Consider the following 22,526-nt stretch of genomic DNA (forward strand, 5'->3'; position numbering starts at 1 on the left):
ACACTTAGCTTGGCTTTAATAGTCATTCTGTGGATTGGGATGTCCGTGATGGACCTGGGACTGGTTCTGTTGGTGATGGAGATAGTGGTTTGGTTGGGATATAAGGATTGTCAGAGTCTGGGGGAAATCCAAGTAGAGAGCTTGAAGTGAGGAAAGAGAATGTGTTTAGAGGAGGGGTCTGGACTGCAGAGAGAGGTTTGGGTGCCATCAGTATATGAGTTCATTCATTCATTCATTCATTCATCCATTTATACAGTAACATTTTGTTGAATGTCTGTGTAGTGCCAACCACTGACACAGACGCAGTGCCTTCCTTCACAGAGCTAACATTCAGTGGGTATGTGGCTCTCAGGGGAGTAGCTGAGATCTCCTACAGGGAGCTCATGAAATGAGAACACTTGCCATCTGACTCCAGAAAACCACTGCAGGGATCCCTGAAGGAGACTGAGCAGCAGACAGACAGAAACACGGTACATGGTACATGGCGGGATGCCAACAGAGATGCCATTGCTTTGTAACCTACCAAGTGAGCAAGAATTAAAAAACGATAAGCAAGAAAGTGTGAAATTTTGTGCATTCTTGGTCAGAGGACTATGCATTGATGCAGTGTTTAAGGAGAAGCAGTTTGGAAATATGTGTCAAGATTCAGCTATTTCCCTTGTAGGGGTTTAAGAATGTATTACAATCTATTATTTAATCACAGATACATGCAAAGACTTAGACACGAGGCCTATCATTGAAGTATTATTTATAGTAGTGAGTAATTTGAAACTACTTAAGTGCCTACGTGTAGGAAATTAATTAAATGAATGATGATCAACGTGGTCCTATGGTCACCATCAGTCATTCAAAATGAAGACGTAGAGGATCTACAACATGGAAAATATTCATGATATGTTTTTGTGACAAAAAAATGTTATGAACTAATTTGTTAGAAAAATGGGTTGAGAGAAGGGATTTTTGATTTTTAAAACCAACAAGGGACAAGTTTCTAGAATATACTTCCTCAAAGCAATAAGCAAAAGACAAGCAAGGAAAAATCAGCAAAAGTTATGAATAGTCAGTTCCCAGAAAAGGAAGTGCCAGTAGCTAAGAGGCATCTGTGATGCTCAGGCTCATTAGAGAAATGCAAATTAAAATGACAATGAGGGATCACTTTACTTCAATCAGATCGGCAGGCATTAGAGAGCTGGGTAATTGGTGAGGTGGTAGAGGAGCCTGTGGGCAAAGCGTGGTCTGGTGCCAGCTTTCTGGAAACATCTTAGTTGGTGGTACTTAGTTGATGTAAGTAGGCATATAACCTTGACTCAGCACTTCTGCTCCCAAGCCCATACCCAGAGCCAGTCACATGCAGTCCCTTGAAGGGACCTGCATGGGAGTCCAGAACAAAATTGAGTGCAGCATAGGAAGTCGCGGACAATCTGGCCACGGCTGCAGAGTGAACAAGTCAAATAGGCATGTGATACCCACTTTGTAACATGGAGCAGCAGTTAGAAGGAACGAAGTTGACAAGCACAGAGCCCCACATGGGTTGGTCTGAGAGCATATGCTGAGTGAAAAAGTGAGCTTCAGAAAAGATGCAGAAGGTCTTTCGGGGAACTCATAATGCCTGTCTTCAGAAACCGTGTCACCTGTGCCATGTTTTATAAGGACCCATATTGTGAAGCAGGTGGAGCGGGCAGGGTGGCGAAGAAGGAAATGCGAGTGGGGAATGGAGGGCCAAGGAATAAGTAAATAAACCAACAGAGCCAGACAGGAGCCTGGTCCAGGCCAGGGAAGACTGCCAGGGTGTGAGGCATCCCATCACCTGCTCCTGAGGGTCAACCCAACAAAGGAAACCAAACTCCCACCAACTTGTTGGTCAACCCAACAAAGGAAACCAACTCCAGCCAACCATCAAAAGCAAAAGTATACATACAAAGTTTGCTTCAACAATATGAGGAGGATTTTTTTTTTTTATTAAACAATGTATACATAGATAAAAGCTAGAATACCAATAGTCATTTTTCTGGGTACAGGCAAATAGTGTCAAAGGCTCAGAAACAGCCAAAGTAAAACCAATACATCACTGAAATAGTAGTTAGTGAAAACTGATCATGTACACACCAAAAAAGACAGTTTGTGAAGTGGGAACTCTCAACCCAGGACATGGAATGAGCTTCAGGGGTGTATTGTTATAAAGCAGCTTATATAGTGAGAGAGCGGTGACTTTATTCATCACAGTGAGAGGTTATAATGTTAGAATTTTCTTCAACGACTGGCAGTTGGTCAGTGGTTGCCTCATATCAATCTTGGAAAACAGTTTAAGTTTTGCTTCTGATTTCCAGATGTGTAAGCAAGAAACAACTGAGGTCAAGTTAGTTTTGCAAAATAAGTTAAATTAAGCTTTGCTTGTATGACTAAACTGGTTCTGTCTGCTCAGGGAATTTTCCAGGCTGGTTTGTTTTTTTGCTTTACTACTGGATTGTCTTCCTGATACTTGGTTCCTTTCCTGTTTTGACACTGAACTTACATGGCTTTTGTAATAAGAAAATGAAGTTTGAGAGTAATAAGCATGTGTATTGGAAGAAGCACTAGGAACTCGTGGAGTTGTGTACGTAAAGGGTGAGAATGTTTCAAAGAGGGGTGGTGCGTCTGGCCCTATGACTCTTCATCCACTCGCATTCTAGCCTGTAGGGGGTGTGTGCTGGGCTAAAAGATAAAGCATGATGTACACCCCGAGCTGCTGTAGCCCAGAGCAGAACACTGGTGGATCCATCTTTTTGTGCCCATCCCTCTTGTTCCTACCCCATGATTGGTGGTGATTGTTCACTGGCCAGATTCCAGAAGGGACTCCTACAGGGTAACATTGTGGTCAGGGAGGGCTTTTTGCAGGAAGCCTGAGCACTCTGGGCCCCATGTGGAGTTTCCTATACTCCTGACATGCAACGAACAAATCTTTGTTGTGCTGTGACACAGTCATGACTCAACTAAAGACAAGGGCAGTTGAAAAGTCAAGGACACAAATAAAGGCATCTTCTCGAGATCACCCTTTTGGCAAATTGGTCTTTGGCTATTTTTACCACATAAGTTCTTGTCCACGTGCCTACTGACCTAAGATCTGCGGCTTGTGCACATCATCCCTGTGTGTGTTAAAAAAGGAACTCTTAAGTTAGCATGGGGTAGGGGGGTAATTGAAGAGTCCTTTTGAGGACAAAGTTCTCTAACAATATGGAATGTGAACCAAATATGCTGAGATTAAAGAACCTATATCCTTTCAGACTCATGCGCTAGAAGGAAGTTACCACTGAAGATATAAACTTACAGGCCTGTACAAATATTGGTGACAGTTGCACATATCCCTTCTACTTACTGGGCCTTTTAGAGGAGGAACAGCAGCAGGTAATAAACCAAACCAAACCAAACAACAAAAAACAAGCTTTGGTGTTAAAGGTTTGCCCTTCAACTGGATGTCTAGCTGCTGATATGCCTTCGGCCCAGCCACTTTCCTTCCTTATACAGTGAAAATAAAAATACCCACTTGTCTCCTGAGTCTGTGTAAAGAGCCCAGCACAGTGCCAGGTACATGTCAGATTGCCACTGTAAGTCACATCTAAGTCAGAATCTCTTTTAAAAAAAAAGTCTTCCTATTTTCGTCAGTTCAGTTTCAGATTCTTAGCGGAACCATCTTCAATAGGAACTGAACCGAGTGAGTACAGTACCTTGTCCCACATGCAGCTTCATTAGGAAGTGCTGTGACAGGACTTGACATTTTTGTTTTTTGTTCCGAATTCAGATCTGCTTTGCTAAGGCATGGAGGCAGAAGAAGTTTCAATGGCTGAAGACGGAGCTGAGGATCCAGGTTCCAAAAATGAAGGCCAGCCTGATGTTGCTCAGTCTGACTTCCCACATGGAGGGCAATCTCCTGGTCCCACTACTCTCTGGGAGATGTTAGAAAGGAAATTTCTAGAATACCAGAAATTGGCGCATGGGAGCCCGGCTGAACATCAGCAGAGCCTGTTGGATCTCCTTCCGCTGTTCCTGAAGGTCGGTATTCTTATTTTTGAAACTGTAAGTAGAGGATACAGTGCTCTGGGGACACTTCTGGGATGATTGGAAGCTGGAGTTGGTGGTTTTAATATCATCACAAGTGGTCCCTGTTGGATTTCTTAGAGGGGAATGTTGTGCTATTTAATAAAGATGGCAAGCAAGGCTCATCTCCAGGATGAGGAAGAGTTGGAAAGGACAGTTCGCTCTTGAGTAATATTGTCTCCTTAGTTTAAAAAAATTATATTGTTCAACCACCACCCTAATGTGGAGCCAGAGAAAGACCAGCCCGTCTGGGGCTAGGGAAAGAAGGTGTGTTCTGGGTCACCAGGATGGCAGGTAACCTCAAACACCAGCAATGCCAGCAGCGAGGACAGGGAGAACCCAGCCACTGGCATGGGAGAGAAGCCCAGCCTGACCACAGAGCTGCCATTCTGGCCAGTGGCAGCTGGTGATGGTTTGGGTACAAAAGATTCCTTTTGTTGTCTCAGAACAAAGGTCCTGCCAATGAGGTCTGCTTTATAGTTGAATATATTGAAGTTTAGTGGCAGAGTTGGAAACACATCTTTTTATGAGGGCTTGGTTTTTGCTTGACTACTGATTTTGGGTTATTATTTAAAAAATATAGAGCTACATTCAAAGCACAAAGAATATGAGATACTTTTCACTTTTGAAACTAGGCTAAGACAGATGGAGACCATGCCAGATTTTCATTGGGAAACTCCCTTGTTGATTTGTTTCATCTAACTTATTAACCAGAAATATTTAAGGATTTCTAAAGATGAATTAGAGTCTTCTTGAGATCATATTTCTAGGATGCATTGAGTACTTAGGCATGTCCTTCTGTAAATAATTTTGCCAAGTAACTTACTACCCATGAATTCATTATTTTTCTCCATCTTTTGGACTTGTATACCCCATCGATTCCATTTCGCAGATTGGATAACTGGCATATAAAGAATGTATGGGAAAAGTAAAACTAAGTTAGGAGAGAGAGCTAAGGTTTCTCATTCCTAGCCCTCCTCGCCCCAACAACCCTAGCTTCTGGAGGGTGGTTTAATCTCCTCCAGTTCTCAGGTCACCTTTGCCTTATGGAAGGAAAAATGTGAGCAACCTCCTGTCCTTCACCAAAATTTGCTGCCCCCTACGTGTGTGGGCTTGGTCTCTTTGCCACCCATCTGGGCAGCCATGGCTCTGTTGAAAGGGCTCTCATTCATGATGAGATAGGGCTTGGTCCTTTTTCACCTCTGTCTAGATTGTTGATTTAAGAATTCATTCATGTGTTGCACACATAAACTCTTATACCCTGAGCTGGGCTATGATAGTCGAGAAGACGGACAGAGGTTTCACACCATGGAGAGTTTAGTCCGGAGTGGAGGATACTAAGTAGCACCCAGAATGTGTCTTGTTTGCTTGAAGGGGTTAACAAAGGACTTTGTGGCCATTTTTTTTCAAAATGGAAAGTTTTCACATGAAAATCAGATTTCCAGTTTCTCTTGAAAATTTTGGTAGATGTAATACTGACAATTAGATGGAGATGGCACCCCTTTTAGACAGAAGATGGTCTCTGTTTCTCAGTTTGCCCCAGTCCACCATCCCTAATATCTTTCACCCAACCCACATTACTCATTTCTGTTGCCTGACCTTAAGGGATTTGAGCTTGTGACCTCACACGCACAAGCAGTTCTTATTACTGAACTTTGGTAGTGAACCATGTTTCCCAAGCTCTGCTCTTGTCACTAGAGGCATAAAGACCCTATTGTTGAACACCTGGGTTTTTTTTGTGTCAAATAGAGCTGGTGTCAAGTCCTGGCTCTATTGCTAATTAGCTGTGCAATCTTGAACAAATTATTAAATATTGATGAACTTCAGTCTCCTTGTCTGTAAAGTGGCATCAGTAACAGATTGCTGGGAGTCTGTGAGGGTGAGAGGAGATAATGATTGTAAAGTTCACAGCACATGGAAAGCAGACGTAGTTCTCATTACCTTTCCACCAGCCACGAGGATACTAACTGTGTGTGTGTAGTTTGAGATCCCATTTCTAGTAGTGTACAAACTGCTGACACAATCTATATGTTTTGGGTCCCTGGAGCTCACCTCTGATGAATCCTGCAGAAGCAGAATATTCCAGGCTTTTTATCATTGCTTAAAATCTCTATTCTTTAATTAAGTCCTACATGTCTACAAACCTGTTGTTGTTTCTGTTAAGTTCTAACTAAGAAAACCCCACCAGAGTGACAGCCCTTAGGCTTCTTAATTAAGGGTTGGTATAATGGAAAGGGAACACGGAGAAGATTAGAGAGTTATTGTTATTATTATTTTTTTGAGTATAGTGTAGATAAAAGCTGAAGTGTAGATGAAGATTGAGAACATTCACTGGAATACAGGTCCACGCATAAGAAGTCAAGCTTGAAACTACTCTGTTCTGAATTTTATAACCACAGAACAATGTTCTTCAAGGTCATCTATAAAGAACCCCCTTGGAAATACAAGGATTTAAAAAGTCATGCCACAGGGGTGCCTGGGTGGCTCAGTTGGTTAAGGGTCCGACTCTTGGGTTTGACTAAGGTCATGATCTCGGGGTCATGAGATCAAGGCCCTTGTCTGGCTCTACATTCAGTACGGAGTATGCTTGAGGATCTCTCTCCTTCTCCCTCTGCCCCTCACACTTGTGCATGCTCTTGCTCTCTCTCTCTCTCTCTCTCTCAAACAAATAAATAAATAAAATCTAAAAAAAAATCAAAATAAAAAGTTACTCCAAAGCCTGGTTATCCTGGCAGCCATGCCCCCACTGGGCTCTGCGACAACTGAGGACTCTAAAGGAGTCTTGGACTCCTTTTGTTGGTGGAGCTCAATTCTCTATACCTGACTCTTTTCACTTTAGGGCCAAGGAAAGTTAGGATGATCTGGAATATTCTTTGTTTTAAGATAATGCACACAAGGGATTTTTGAATCACCCCCCCTGCTTGGAAAAGGCTGTGTCCCTGGACTGGGGGCTCTTGCCTGCCTTGCCCAGGCCCTGTGTCAGTCAGAGGTGGTATGGAAGCGGCAGCCTGGGGCTCGAGGGAGGGTTGACAGCAGTGAGTGCCCCATCTCAGTGGCCACCACCTGCCTCCACCTAGTGAGTCTTGAGATTTGGAACAGGGACTGTTTGGTGGACCAGACTCCCTCAGAGCTGCTTCTTTCCCATCTTCTTCCCAAAAAAACTTTCCTCTGGCCTCTTTGGCTTTCTCTCCAATTTGATTCCTCCAAATCCACAGCAGAGGACTGTGTTTTCCCTAACTCTGCATTTACTGCTAGGTAAGCACAAGAATGGGCTTGGTTGGTTCTGTAGCAAATCCCAGCCCCATTGCCTCCTGAGTGGAGAAGCATCTACAGGGCTGTTGAAAAGTGAACCCATGCAAAATTTGGGTGACCCTCTTGGTAGTAAGGAAGAGCTTGATGGAATTTGGGGCATTGGAACCCCAATGAGGAACTGCTCTGGGAGGATGAGTCAGAAAGGAAGTTCTCCTCTAGAGCTACAGGCTCTCCTCCCCTATGAGGCTCCATTGATCCTCTCCAGAGGTCAAGGAGGAGTTCTTAGCCAAGACAGGTGGGCACTTTAACTGAGAATAGCTAATAATATTCACCAAGCTCTAACTACCTAAACCAGGCATTTTGTTTAATGTTGAAAAGCCTTCATAATAATCCTGTGAAGTGGGGGGTCATTTTTATCCCAGCCTTGCAAATGAGGGAAGAGAGGTTTAGAGACATTGCATAACTTGGCTGGGGTCACTTGGTTGTTCGTGAGGAGCAGAACTCAACAGGGACAATATGCCCAGGCCTGTGTTATTAGCCCCTGGGCTCCCTTACTTGGGCGGTGCTGGGGTTCATAGAACGGAGCGCATTTGGCTTCCTTCCTTGTCCCATGAATCCCTGGACATATGGCTTTGCCTGGCTAGTACCAAATGGGTATGAAAAGAATGTCATGCCCTCTACATGTGATGTTTGGATAGCTCCAGGATGTTGCAGATGAGAATGAGGTTTTAGAGCCTCACACAGGAAGCAGCATGGAGTTGATGACTTCTCAGTGTGCAGAACAGTGTTTCCAGGAAGGACTCAAGTGACTATTGTGTCACTGAAGCCTTGGGCTTCAGTCTTTCTAGAACCTTTCCTATCATAGTCTGTCACATCAAGAGAAGGCCTTCCTCTAGCAAGCCCGGGCAGATCCTGCTGGCCCTTGGTTGAGTTTGTTTTGGGGGGAAACGGAAGTGCTATGGGTCCTCACATTGCTTAGAGATATTTGGTTATAATAGACACAGGGAAGCTAGAGCCGTAGATGTAGTTGTTGAGGACTGTTCTTGGAATGTGTAGTTGGAGAGAAAACAGGCAGAGAGACAGGGAACCCCTGTCAGCGAGTGTAAAATTCCTCACTGTCTGGGACAGATGACCTGGGGTGGGTGGGACCAGCGTGGACAGGGGGAGCTCTGTGGATGTGGTAGATTATAGAAGCTGAGAATGGGTCCACACTGCTCCCTTCGAGAGGTGGCATCCACATCCCCTCCTCTGGGATCTGGATGGATTTGTGATGACTTGGCCGAAGGAATAGGGCGGAAGTGAGACTTGTAGGTCTAGGCTTCAGGATACTCGTAGCTTTTTCTCCCCATCACTGGTCACTTCCTATCACTCTTAGAACTCTGCTGCCTTGCTGTGAAGGAGTCTCAGCAGCCCTGAGTAAAAGCCTACATGTAAAGGAACTGAAGCCCTTGGCCTTGCCGCTGACGGCCAGCACTGACTTACCAGCCACGCGGGCGTGGCATCTAGCCGGTGGATCTCTAGCCCTGTCAGTTGCCCCAGCTGAGTGACGCAGAGAACAGCTGTCCCTGCTGAGCCCTGCTCAAATTGCAGACCCATGAGAAAAATAAGCCCCTCAATTTGGGGGTGGTTTGTTGTAGAGCGATCTATAGCCAGAACAGTGGGTAATGTGGTGTAGGAATCATCTATTTCCTGGTGTGGAGGGATTGGATTTAACTCGATTGCACCTGGGCAGTGAATGTATTTGTGCACGTCTGTGTGCATGTGTGCAGACATACAGGAGAGCACAGGTACTCTGAGTCTAACAGCCCTTTCAGTGGTGTAGACACAGGTGCCTGGTGCCACCCAGTGTGGACAATCATTCTCATAGAAACCACACGTGGACCCAACTGACAGTGGAGGAGAGAGAAGTAACGTTAAATATAATAATAAGGATGAGTAATAATTATTCCCAAGTGAAGTGTCCCGAGGGGGCAATGAAGGTAAACACCCTTCTTTGTCCATCCCTGATCTACCCAGCCTCAGAGTGGGACCTGCAATGCGGCTTCTTCCCATCTCAGAGAAACTTTTTTTTCTGCCACCAAAGTTTTGATGCATCACTTTTTAAATTTACAGTAGAGAGGGTCAACTGTGTCACACTAGCAGGGAAAATTTGCATAAAGTCTCTGAAATGTGTTGAGCTCACTTAAAGACCAAATCACCAAACTCAGTGGTAATGAAGAAATTAGTAACATTGCAGCCAGCCTTGAAAACCAGCCGGGTTCTGTCATTCAAAAGCTGGGGTTTTCTCCCAACCCCTCAAGAGCTTTTGTCTTTCCTCATTGTCCTTTGGAGGCCACAGTATCATTTTCTTTCTCTTTCTTCCATGGGAGAGACAGCCATGAGACACAGCTGAGATAATGCGAGTAAATAAAATTTAAAAAAAAAAATAGTGAGCAATATTCTCCCAGCATGCAAGTCCCAGTTTGGGGGAAAAATTAGGTCCTTTTGGAAGCTGCCTTAACTCTTCGGGGGTCTCCACGGTACCATTCAGTAAATGATTGCCTCTGCGCATCAAACAGCACCCCAGTGGCCTGAAAGAGTTAACGTGGCCTCCAGAAGTGCCCATCGCGGTCCCAGGAAGGAGTGTGAGCCTTGGGAGAATCTGGCTGAGCATACAATTACTGTTCAGCTCACAGTGGCCCAATTTACTTTATTGTAGAGTGCCTGCAGGAGTCCCACTGCTTGAAGACGATCTAGATGCTTCTGAGTCAACTGCCTGCAAATTGGTCTTTGAGGGGTTTGCCAGTGCAGGGAGGAGGCACAGGAATTTGTTAGGAAGATATCATAGCAGAGTTCTTAGTCCTGGGGAGGAAATAATCTTACCAGAAATTCCCAGCCAAAAGGACTGATGCTTTCTTTCCGGGTGATAGCCACTTTCCAGATGGCAGCCATAAATTTCTTAGCTGTGCACATGCTACATGACTATGAGTGAGAGAATGCGCTCTTCATTCTGCTGCTTATCTGCTTCTCTGGGCTTACTCTCCTGCCTCAGCCTTCGTTTCTGTAAAGTGGGAATAATCGTAACAATACTGATCTCAAAGGGTTGTCGTAGGATTAATGGAAGGAATGCACATAAGTGCTTGGTCCAGCGATTGACACAGACCCAGCATGCAATACGTTCAGCCATCAATCTGCGTGTTGTGGATTTCATCATCATGTGTTCACTTATCGAGTATTCGTTGAAGGTCTACTACAGCATCTAACACTCACCTAGCATGTCTGTAGTGGCTTTTTAAAAAAATATTTATTTATTTATTTGAGAGAGAGATTGAGAGCGAGTGAGCATGAGAGCACAAGTGGAGGAGGAGGGAGAGGGGGAGGGAGAACCAGGCTCCTGGTGGAGCAGAGAGCCCGATGTGGGGCTTGATCCCAGGATCCCGGGATCATGACCTGAGCCAAAGGCAGACACCCAACTGACTGAGTCACCCAGGCGCCCCTAGCATGTCTGTAATTTCAGCAAAGATCTGATGAACTGCTTTCTTATTTACAAAGGAAAGGGGCAACTCTGTCCATTTATAGGGCAGAAAATAAAAGAAGTATTTCAGGTACAAAGTTTTGTCCAAAACAAAATAAATATTCCTGTACTTACCACCCATATTAAAAAAAAAAGAATATATTTCAGATAAACTGAGGCCTCCTGTGCATGCCTGCTAGAGCTCATTCCCCTTCTGCCCTCCTCTGGTGCAAACCCCCATCATGCTGAGTTATCATTCCCTGTGGAGGAATATATATGTGTGTATATATATATATATATATATGTTCCCTGAACATATTATATGGATACAATGTGTATTATGTATATCCAAATATATATATCCAATATATAGCCACTTTATACAATAATATGGATATGTTTTAATAATCATAAGTGATATTACTATGAATTTTATAGGTAGACTCACAGATTTTCCTAGACTCAAGACTGTACTATAATTTTACAACTTGCTTTTTGCATCCAACATTCTATTTCTGCATTTACCCATATTGATTCATGTCGCTCTATTTCTTTTTCAGTTCTATATCATATCCTTACATAAGTATGCCACAGATTATTCATTCATTATTCTGTTGATGAACACTGAGTTCTTCCAAAATGTCATAGTCACAGATACAGTGCATAGCAGTTTGTGTTCATGTCTCCTTGTGTACACGTGCTGGCATTTTTACAGGAAATATGCCTAGAAAGGAATTGCTGGGTCATAGGATATGTCCCCCTATAACTTTATTGGACTGGATGAAATACACTTCAAAGGGATTTTATGCACATTGTGTTCTGTCAGTAGATCATGGGGGTTTCCTGGTCCTTTCCCACATTTAGTATTGTCAGGCTTTACATTTTTTCCAGCTGGAAACATGTGACTGTCTCATTGTGCTTTTAATTTGCATTTTACTTATTATTATTTCCTGATTATTTTCCTAATTTGTTATTTATTGTATCTTTTATAAGTTACTTGTTTCATTTGCCTGTTTTAAGAAAATCAGAGTTTTTTAAAAATTAATTTATGGGAATCTGGATGCTATTCCTTTGTCTGTTATATGCATTCCAAATATTTTTTACCAATCCATGGCTTGTTTCCTTTGTACATAGCATCTTTTAATACAGAGAACATTTCTTTCTTTTATTTATTTCTTTTCAGCATAACAGAATTCATTGTTTATGCACCACACCAGTGCTCCATGCAATACATGCCCTCCATAATACCCACCACCTGGCTCCCCCCAACCTCCCACCCCCCGTCCCTTCAAAACCCTCAGATTGTTTTTCAGAGTCCATAGCCTCTCATGGTTCATCTCCCCTTCCAGTTTCCCTCAACTCCCTTCTCCTCTCCATCTCCCCATGTCCTCCATGTTATTTCTTATGCTCCACAGAGAACATTTCTAAAAGGTTTTTACTCTTTAAGAAATATGGTATCTACAGAAAGGAAACACATTTCCCTCTGGAATTTTGATGCTTTTTTCACCTTTTCTAGAAGGAGGATCTCAGGTTTAAAGAACTCAGTCACATCTTTGGGCAGGAATATAATTTAATATGGCTGGTGAGTAGGAGCAGTGGACAGCAGTCTAGCAAAACCCTATTTTGTGGAGGCCACCAATTGCCAGGAAACTGAAAAGAGGGAGTTGCCAGAAACTCAAGTCCTGTGCCAAGAAGAGTCACTCCACTCTGACTGTTGGTCTGGAGAGAGCTCTCCTCATCCTGGGACTAATAAACTTTGCCTGTGATGACACAGGAGAACAAAGGGAGAAGATTCTAATGAAAAGCAGATTGGGAGGGAATTCTGAAATTCTGAATTCTTGGGGCATCCTGAGTGGAATTTTAAAATTAATGACTTCTATTAAATAGTATCCTAAACAATAAAAGAAAAAGTCCAAGGTGAAAAGAGGACCAGATAAGATAGAACTAGAGACGAAACAGAGAAGAAAGAATTTTAAAGAATTAAAAAAAAAAAAAAAGAAATAGGACATTAAAAGGGACCACAACCACTGGGACTCAAAAGAATTTCCTGAGCCTGGACCTAAGCTAGAAAGCCAAGGAATAGATGGAGAAATTTCATTTCATGTGAATTTCAGGTTTCTGTACAGTGAAATCAAATAATACCAAATTAAAAGGAAAAAAATGACAAATTTGAAAAAATCATGATAGTGTTATGGACCAAGTGTTAACATTTTTTGGTATGTAAAGAGCTTTTTAAAACAAATAAGAAAATAGTGAAAACCCTGATAGAATAATTGGCTGAGGGTAAAAACAGGCACTTCAAGAAGCATAAAAAATGTTCATCTATATTGGTAATCAAAAGACTGCAATTGAGAGGAGAATTTTTTTCTTCTATAAGCTTTCTCATTTAAGATGAAAAAGCATGACAGTGCCCCATGTGCTTAGAGAAACTAGTCCCCTCCCATGGAGCCCCTAGAGAGGCTAATCAGGTAAACTTTTTCTGGGGAATGAGTTAGTAATATGCTTCAAAGCAGTAAAATGAATGAATGAATGAATGAATAAATAAATAGTATGTCCTTATAACTTGCAATCCCACCCTTAGGAATTTAGCAAGGGAAATAATTGTATGATTAGAACTTAGATACCTGCACAAGGTTCGAGAAGCATGAAGCATGCAAGAGGAGAATCAGAGAGGTAACAGTTGATAGGGTAAGGAAGTTGAAGGAGAGGGGGACCCAGAGAATCACCCTTGGAATTTCTCACTAGGGCACCTGGGTGCTTGGTAGAACCATTAACAGAGACAAGCTACACAGACCTGGGAGGAAGGCAGTGGTTTGGATTATGTGTATTTGACACTTCAGGAGCATGAGTTCAGGGGCCAATGCTCAGCGCCCAGTTGGATGTGGGTTTGGGGCTCAGCAGAAGCTAAAGAATTTACAGGCACTAGGGTAGGAATACAGTGGAAGCTGTTAGAGTAGGTGTTTCGGGGGCCTTTGGGATACACCTGGGACAGGGAGGTGACCCATGGGTTTGGGCTAGCAGGGAAAGTTGCAAGGTGATTCTCATGCCTTGCTTTGTCACTTTGACATCTTTGCTGGAATCCTGTTTATTGCCCTTCAGGCCTGGGAAAACTCCGTGGGGATCATCTGCTTTCCCAGTCTCCAAAGGCTGGCAGAAGATACTTCTAACCAGCTTGCCCAAGAGATACAGAAGGCACTTGTGGGAAAGCCTGCAGGTAAGAGAACACTTTAGGGAGAGCAAAACCATCTTGCATGTTCCTCCCAGGACCCCTGTGAAGCTCTTCTCTGCTTTCCAGGGGAGTCAGACTGGGGCATCCAGAAGAGAGTGCTCAGAAGAGAGCACCACATGCTCACTTCTGCTGCCTAGGATGTTGGGAATGAAGGGAAAGGTTGGCAGAGGAGAGAAGAGGGATTTGCAGAATTCTGCTCCTCCTGGGAAGGACACGCACACACACGCGCGCACACACACACACACACACCCAGGGTCTCTGGGAGAGGGTGTACTAGGATATAAGGCACACCTGTGTGTTCAGTGAATAGCTCAATTCAGAAAAGACATAGAAGCCAAAGCGAAGCATGTTTTCAGTTTGGGGGCTCCTAACTTACATTTCTCTGCTCCTACAGCTGGACCCTGGAGGCTAGGCAGAGTTTCATGGTGACACAAGGCTGAAGGGCAGGAAGAGGTTCTAGGGGGAAGGTCTATCTTGAGAATGGTGCAGATTGCAGGCATCTCTGCAAAGTAAGGGGCTGAAATGAAGGATACAGGAAGAGGGGTGAGGACTCTGGATTGGGAGAAGACCAATAGCTGGGGAGCTTCTTATTGTTTGGTAATGGAGAGCTATTGATGGCTGTTGAACAGGCATGGTGACATGATAAAGAAGGTCCTTCTGGGAGATTAATCTGGTGGAGTGTGAGATGTTTGGTATGGGTTCAGATGGCATTGTGGAGAGGAGAGGAGACAGAAGTGCCCTAAAGATGCAAAAGCATATCTCACGGGAAAGGAGGCCAAGGGGAGGGAAAGGAGTGTGGGCAGGTCATTGCCCCACCCTGCTGGTAACGCTTTCTCCCCTTCATGTGCTGTTGCCAGAGCAAGCCAGGGAGGCAGCTGGGCAGTTGCTGCGGTGGAAAGGGGATGTGGATCAGGATGGCTACCTGCTCCTGAAGTCAGTATTTGTGCTCACAGGGACAAACTCGGTAAGTTTCGGACCCCGTGGGCCCCACTTGGGAGCTCTGTATCCATGTGCAGCAGGAAGTCCCAGCAAAGGGCAGTGGCATGTCTCAAGTGTGTTTTTTCCCCTATGATACTGATTTATCATTTCTCCTGCCCTATGTCCCTTCTGATCTAGAACATGGACTTGAGCAGCTGAAATTCATTTTGGAATCCTGCTTTTTTCAGTTGACCAGCTGTGTGTAACCTTGGGCAGGTTGTCACCTTTCTGGGACCCAATTATGTGGCTAATTTTAGAAGAGGGAATAATGCCTTAGTTCTAGAGTTAGTGCAAGTATTAACAACGGCTGATGTGTACGGATGGTTTCCTGTGTCGGGGCAAGGCAGGTGCGTCCTGTGCAGGTCAGTTAAACCCTCCACGCCCTCTGAGTAAGACTGGGAAGCCACGCTAGTTGCCATCCTGTGTACCTGCTGTCTGTTTGGCTCTGGAGCCTGTGCTCTCAGCCACTGCTCTTTAATGCCTCCTGCTAAATTCAGACCGAAGGAGCCCACCTTAGGCACCTTAGGCACCTGCCCCATGCATGCACGGAGACAGTGCCTGAATGAGTCTGGCTTCTCTTCCTTCCCTTCCCTTCCTACGGTACAACTGTCCCGGTTCCAGACATGTCCTTCCTATGACTGTGGATGACTGTGTCCTCTTAGGCAGAAGCAGTACCTGGGAGCTGTGGCTATCAGCAGGAAAGGCCAGAGGCCCTGGACAGGGCAAGCCCAGAGACTCATGTATCTGGTGAGAGTGCCCCCTGCACGCCAGTCTGGCGTTCAGCGCCAGGAGCAGCAGGGAACCAGCTGCCCTGAGGCTAAAGGTGGATGAGACCTCAGCCGGGCATCTGAAATAGTGCTTGGAGCTAGGGGAGGAGCTTGGCGTGCAGTCCCTCACTGGGGGAGTGTCCCTGGCCTTTGCTCTATATGCCTCCTGGAACACTACCCGCATGACAGCCTGAAGCACAGAGAGGGAGCTTTTCTGCTCCTGGGGCAGGACTGCTCACACTCTGGAAGTAAAAATTAACCTAAGAGCTTGTCTTCCACTGTGAGCCATCAGCCTGAAAAGCAGTGAGCCAAGTAAGTAGGTATATTTTAGTGGAGCCCGTGCAGCGTGGAGGACAGGGGAGCTCCCCGAGCCAGGCTACAGGAGAGCCAGGTGTTCAATAAGGATGTGGCCACTCCCATGCCCTGGAAGCTTCGAGGCGGAAGGATAGGACCAGCATCCTGCTTTATATTCCTGGTTGTGGCCCCGACTGTGCGTTCTTCCTTTCTCTTTTTCTCATTTTGCCACTGTGTGTGTCACCTTAGTCAGCTGGGTGGAAAGTTGGGTGGACAGTTTGCTTTAGATTAATGCCATATGTGTGCAGGCACACACACACACGCGCAGACCTTGCTGCTGCCATAACCCCAGGGAAGTTGCCAGCTGAGCAAGTGGAAGAAAGGCTCCAGAAAACTCCATACCGAGCCTGGTCCCCTCTCTGCCCATTTCCTGTCTTCTCCCCTCTGGGCGGCCGTCCCGGTTATAAGTGCTAACTTATAGGACCATTTCAGTCTTGGGGAAGTCTCAGATCTGAACAAGGGGATGGGAAGGTCCTTGATCAGGTCCTTCATTACGGGTTTTCACTTGTTCTGAACCATGCCCTCCTGAGTGTTCCATTCCCTAATCAGGAGGCAACCTACCCAGATCAGTAGTGTGATTGTGTAAGAAAGCCCTTGTGTTCTGCTCTGTACCTATCCCTCCCTCCCTCATTCCCTCCCTTCTTTCCTTCCTTCCTCTTACCTATCGTATAAAAGATGAAATGTTTATTGAGCACATAGTATACACTGTATAAATGTAATCTTCACAGCCGCCCTAGGTGGGTCGGATGATTGTCTTTGGTCTTACTTGAGAATGTGTTGCCCAGAGAGAAGATAGGATTTACCCACGTTCCCAGCTGAAATGGCAGGGACTGGCTGGACCATGCTGGGCTGGGCCAGAGGGGTGCTCTGCCAGCTCTGCAGCCATGGGTCAGGTCTGTGCTTCCCTTGCAGGAGACGCTGGGCAGAGTTGCTGAGTCTGGCCTTCCAGCCCTGCTCCTGCAGTGCCTTTACCTCTTCTTTGTCTTTCCTCTGGAAAAGGACGAGCTTTTGGAGAGTGATGTTCAAGTTCAGAGGATGTTTGTGCAGGTGAGTGAGAGGAGGGCCCCCCAGCCCTTGGCCAAGACCTGGCTCTGCTTCTTAGAGATGTTTTCATCTTCCTCAGTCATAGCCCTAAACCAGCTCTGTCCTCCCCAACAGCCAGCTCATCTGTCGGTCCCCAGGCCAGCTCATCTGTCGGTCCCCAGGCTCAGCCAATGAGCAATCCTATGCATTTGGAAAACGGGTGTTCTCCTCTCTCCATCTCATCCATCCCTGTATCGATAGACCCGTGTTCTCCCCCAGAAAAGCGTGCAGCTCCTCTTCCTCCTGCACTTGGCCCCCGCAGCTCCCCTTCCTCCAGGGTGCGTTCCCAGGCCCTGCCTTCCCTCCCCAGCATGTGGAGTCCCTGTCTCTGGCCCCCACATCCTCTGAGGACAAGCACGCTAACTTCACTTGCATAAGGGTAACGAACATTTCCCAAGTTATTTCCCTGTCGCCCCCCCCCCCCGCCCCCACGCCTTGCCATGGCCTCGCATCTGTCCCTTCCCCAAGCCCTCTCTTCCTTTCCAGGAGGTGTGTAGTACTACAGTTCTGATTCCATGTCAGCTAAAGTGTGGTCAGTGAAAGTGGTAGTGGGTGTGGGGCTGGCATTGGGACCCTGGGGATCTGGCTCCCAAGAACACTTTGTGAGGTCACCTCCTTCCCCCTCCCAGAAGCTATCTCAGGCTGCTCAACATCAATGTAATTTCCTGGTGTCCTTCCCCATTTTCCCTATCCTCTCTAACTACCAGCAGTAGCTTTTTTAAAGCAGAACTTCTCACCTCTTTCCCTGCCCCCTTCCTGGCCAGTTCTGCTTTCTCAGGCTCCCAGATGCTGCTGTCTCCAGAAGACTCCTCCTGCCTCTCTAGAGGAGACCTTGTTGGGGGGAGGGAAGGAGGGCCCTGTGTCCCACTCATCTTTCTGCATCCAGGGCCTCAGGGCGCCGTCTCACAGAGCAGGTGCTTAAGAGCTTTTGCGAATTTCTGAGTGCATTTGTGCGTTGCACATGGCATTCATGTTAGCATCCGTGTGAGATTCATTCTCAAGCCAGAATCGTCGTTATCCAAGGTTATCTCACAAGTTCACTTATGGTAGGTCACCCCTCAAGCTGCATTTGTTGGAAGCTTGGGCATCCTTTATCTGTATATAAATCACATTCTCAGTGGTGGCAGGATGCAGTCCCGGGCACTTTGACAAGCCCTTACCATGTGGCTTTCCCGTGTCCTGCAGAGAACTAGTACAACCCTGCCTTCACGGTTCGATCCATGCATGGGTAGAACACGAGCCAAGTGATAGGCCATGGCTGCGTTCCTCAGGGCTTTCCTTTTTTCATTCCGCAAAATTATATGGAGCTCCTCCCATGTGCTGCTCTATACCAGACCGGTGACTCCAGCAGCAAGCATAGTACCCTCTCTCGTAGAGGTGACAGAAAGATGGGGAAGCCAAACAGGGGAAATAATCATGTGATTAAAGAGCAGTGCCCCAATTTTTTAAGTGCTCTGAAGGAAAAATGGAAGGTATCCTGGGAAATGAGGACACGGGGACCTGATTTAGAGTGGAGGATGGAGGAAGGCTGTCCAGAGGAAATGGCATTGAACTGGAGTTGAGGGTTGTAGCGGAGGTGTGAAGGGGAAGGAGAGGGGGCAGGAGGAGAAATGGTGTTGAAGGGTCCCATGGCCAGCAGATGGGGTCTGGAGCCCAGTTCTGTGGCTGTCCAGCTTGGACTCTTACTACTGTCAGAAGGGGCTAATAGATTCAGATGGAAGGAGCTGTCCATATCTGCTGAAGAAGGAGATCCAGTCAGACCACCCAGAGCCAAAGGGAGGACTACACATAATCACAGGAGAGAGGAGGTGGGGCTGGTTTGCACAGAGATCTGTGAGCCATGATTTACCCCAAGTGGCAGGACCACATCAGAAGTCCCTCTGGTAGCCACTGGGAGACGGTGGGAGAGGAGGCATGGGGCCCAGAGAGGAAGTTCTAGGATAACTTGTATGTAAAAAAACAACTCTCTGAGTCAAACCCTTCTTTGTCATTCTGAATTGGGAAGGGTAAAAACTGCCCACATAAGATTAGGAGTGCAGACATTAGCCCACCCCCTGTCACCCTTTTCTAGATGGTGCTCCTGACCCTGAGGCAGAGGGTGACCCATACAACCCATCCTTTGCCCTGAGCCATACCCCTGGGAGCTCTGGAAAAGGAGGGAAGAAATCTATTACAGGAAGGAGGTTTCCTAACGAGGCATCTTTATTTTTTCCTCCAGATGTTGCTGAACATTTGCTGTGAGTCTCAGGGGCTGGAGAAACTTCTATCAGGAAATGAGCTCCAGTCTCTAGTGATTGCCACTACCTGTCTTCGGGAACACAGCTGCTGTTTTTGGAAGGAACCCACCTTCTGTGTGCTGAGGGCAATCTCCAAAGCCCAGAACCTCAGCATCATCCAGTACTTGCAGGGTATGACCCCGGGAGACCAGGGCTGGGATGTGGGCCCACTTTCTACAACGAGACCCTGGAACCGAAAAAGGCATGGACAAACAGGGTCTTCACGGATGCCCATCTTGGCCTAGTAGATGACCCTTTGCTTGGTTTCCTTCATAAGAGCATTATTTATTTTGGTGCTCCCTTGGAGGAGGAAAGGAAAGGGGAACTCATTTACTGTGCACCTGCTGTCAAACCCAGGCCGTGCTGGACCCATTTGTGTGTTATCTCATCTGCATCTTTGAGATGGATATTAATGCCATTTCGTAAAGTGGAAAATGGGGACCGAGGGTGGACAAACTTGCCCAGCTCCCAGCTCACAACCCCGAGAATCACATTCTAAACCCAGAGATATCCAATCCAGAGCTTCCGGCTCTGATCTGGGCAGCGTATGTAGGGGTTGCTGCCATAGATTCTGTAACCAAACAGCTGGGCTGTGGACTCCATTTCTGTCCTCCTGTTCTCATAGCTGAATGACCTGGAGCACTCAAGTGCCGGTGTGCCTCAGCTCTTTTATCTGTAAAATGGGGTTAGTAAACGTTGCCCTGTCATCTGTCTTCTCTCTGGGGCCTTCTGTAACAGCAGGGTGTCAGCTGGGGACAGCTGAGAGAGTTCAACAAACCCACTACTGTAACTGAGCCTGGGACAAATGTCAGCCCCAGGTTAGAGATTCAAGGTAAGGCCAGGGCCCAGCAGTAACGGCCCTTAGCTGAGCTGGGCCTGAGATGATCAGCAGCCCAGGTAACCCCCACAGGCTAGAGCCAGAGACCCCTGAGAAAGAGCTGCATGTGTTGGCAGCAGGTGTCTCTCACTGTGCCATTATTAACAAAAGAAAATTTGTACCTCGGTGGGGGAGGCTGTTGCCTGGAGCACTGAGCCCAGGACTCCCTTAGGTTCAGAATGGGTAGTTTCATGGGCATAGAGGCTGAAGAGAAGTTCTGGAAGAAAGGGCTGGCCTGGTGGTTCCCTGTAAAGCCTGCAGCTCTTGGGGCTGACCTGCCCAGCATGCAGACTTTGGGGGTCATCTGAAGCCTTGCTGCTGAGGAACAGAGCATGTGTGATCTTGTAGACAATTTTCCTGATCCACTGGTGTGTCTTTCCTGGCACTCAGAAGAGCCTTCCACCAGTGAAAGAGCTCCAAAAATAGTGATCCCTCAAAATGTATATCCAGTGACCTCTCTCTTATGACTCAGATCTTCGTGTGGCTTCTCACAGCTCTGGGTAACTGACAAGTTCCACGGCTAGGGAACTTAGCCCACACTTCTGGGCCTTAGTCCTGCCTTCCTCCCTTCCCTTGCAGCCCACACTTCTGGGGGCCAAACCCCTTGGGTACTTTAGTAGCGGAAACACACCACCTTTTTGTCCCTCACTTTCTTCAGACTCCTGTATCCTTCCCTGAACTTTTAATCAGGCTGATCACTGTGCATCTTCTGTGCTGCTCCTTAAGGTCTTTCTCAGTGGCCAGCTCTGGCACCGTGTAGCTCACGACCTGACAGACCTGGCCCTCCCACCCCTGCTGCATGCTGGGAATTAGGAGCAGCCGGCCAAGACACTTCCTTCCTCTTCCTGTTTCACCTACTCTCCATCTGGGTCTGCAGAATGGGGCTCTTGGGATGGCACTTCCCACAGGGGAGACTTCTTCTTGACTCAAGACCCAGTAGAAAAGTGTTTTGAATTAATTCACATTTACATCTTGATATGTACAGTTTAAAGGAGGGCGGGGAGCAGACAGCTGTGGCAGAAAAGCTATGGCCTCCAAACTCAATAAGGTTGTTTTCTTCCTCCAGCCATGGATTGCATCAAGCTCTCCCTTCAGAACCTCTCCAAGCTTGCGGACAGCCTCCCCGCTCCTGAGGTGAGCGAGGCAGTGAACCTCATCTTGGGCTTTGTGAAGGACTCCTACCCCATCTCCTCAGCTCTGTTCCTAGAGTTTGAGAATGGAGAGGGCTACCCTCTGCTCCTTAAAGTGTTACTTCGGTAAGTGGTTGTCCTTGGTGGGGGAGAAATTGCCAAAGCCTAGGTCTTTTGGGATGGGTTCAGCCACAAGAAGCGGCTTTCCCATGAGCAAATGCTGTAGCTCTTCACAGGTTTATATGGATTCCGAGTGCATGTCCTTATACCCAAGGCTGCCATTTGCAGAGTAACTTTTATCCAGGGTGCTCCCCTTGCCTTTTGGTGCTGGGCTGGTGGAGACCTCTGAGGGACTGGCATTTCCTTGGCATCCCTGTGGCAAGTGCCATGAGCCAACATGGCTGCCCCGTCCAAGAAGCCCACGGAGCTGGCTTCGTCTGTTCCCACAGGTATGATGGGCCAACGCAGAGCGAAGTGGACCCCCATCTGGAGGAGCTCCTTGACCTGGTGATGTGGCTGACAACCTGTGGGAGGTCAGAGCTGAAGGTGTTTGACAGCGTCACATACCCTCAGCTGGAAGGCTTCAAGTTCCATCATGAGGCTTCTGGTGGGTCATCTTATGTCTCTGGGGGCCTGGCAGTGACTGACAGTGTGCCCTGCAAATGCTATTTGCTCTATTAATGCCTCTTTGTGGAGAAATGAACGCTTGGCTCCTGTCAGGGATTTTGTTGTGCCTCTATGGAGATTACCTATGGATTTAAAATCTCCCCCTTTTAGATTTTTTTTTTTTTGATGTCTTGGTGGGATTTAAAGGAAATGTTTGCTTAATAAAGGCAAAGACCTTCTCAGGTAATGGAGGAAGCCTCTGACCTCCACCTGCAGCTCTACTATGATGTACTCTGCAACATGTGCTCCTATACAAGGACTGATGTCCCCAAGACAGCCACCCAGGCTCAGAGATAGGGCCACCTCAGTTCTTTGAGATTGATTGGTCATTTGATTGATGAACTCTGTGC

The 22,526-nt window shown here is 46.5% G+C and overlaps 1 protein-coding gene across 3 annotated transcripts in view; it reads left to right on the forward strand.

The window, feature by feature from the left end:
- Positions 1–22,526, forward strand: part of WDFY4 (WDFY family member 4) — a 271,420-nt gene that overhangs the window by 14,048 nt on the left and 234,846 nt on the right. For all 3 annotated transcript variants that reach the window (XM_046027423.1, XM_046027426.1, XM_046027425.1), the window contains exons 2-8: positions 3,776–4,026; positions 13,916–14,030; positions 14,903–15,009; positions 17,057–17,191; positions 19,446–19,635; positions 21,447–21,636; positions 21,960–22,117. In XM_046027423.1, coding sequence (XP_045883379.1) covers positions 3,793–4,026; positions 13,916–14,030; positions 14,903–15,009; positions 17,057–17,191; positions 19,446–19,635; positions 21,447–21,636; positions 21,960–22,117 — 1,129 coding nt within the window. In that variant the 5' untranslated portion in view covers positions 3,776–3,792. The remainder of the gene's footprint in view (positions 1–3,775; positions 4,027–13,915; positions 14,031–14,902; positions 15,010–17,056; positions 17,192–19,445; positions 19,636–21,446; positions 21,637–21,959; positions 22,118–22,526) is intronic.

This window comes from Meles meles, chromosome 13 (assembly GCF_922984935.1).
Source record: "Meles meles chromosome 13, mMelMel3.1 paternal haplotype, whole genome shotgun sequence".
Classification (NCBI taxonomy): domain Eukaryota; kingdom Metazoa; phylum Chordata; class Mammalia; order Carnivora; family Mustelidae; genus Meles; species Meles meles.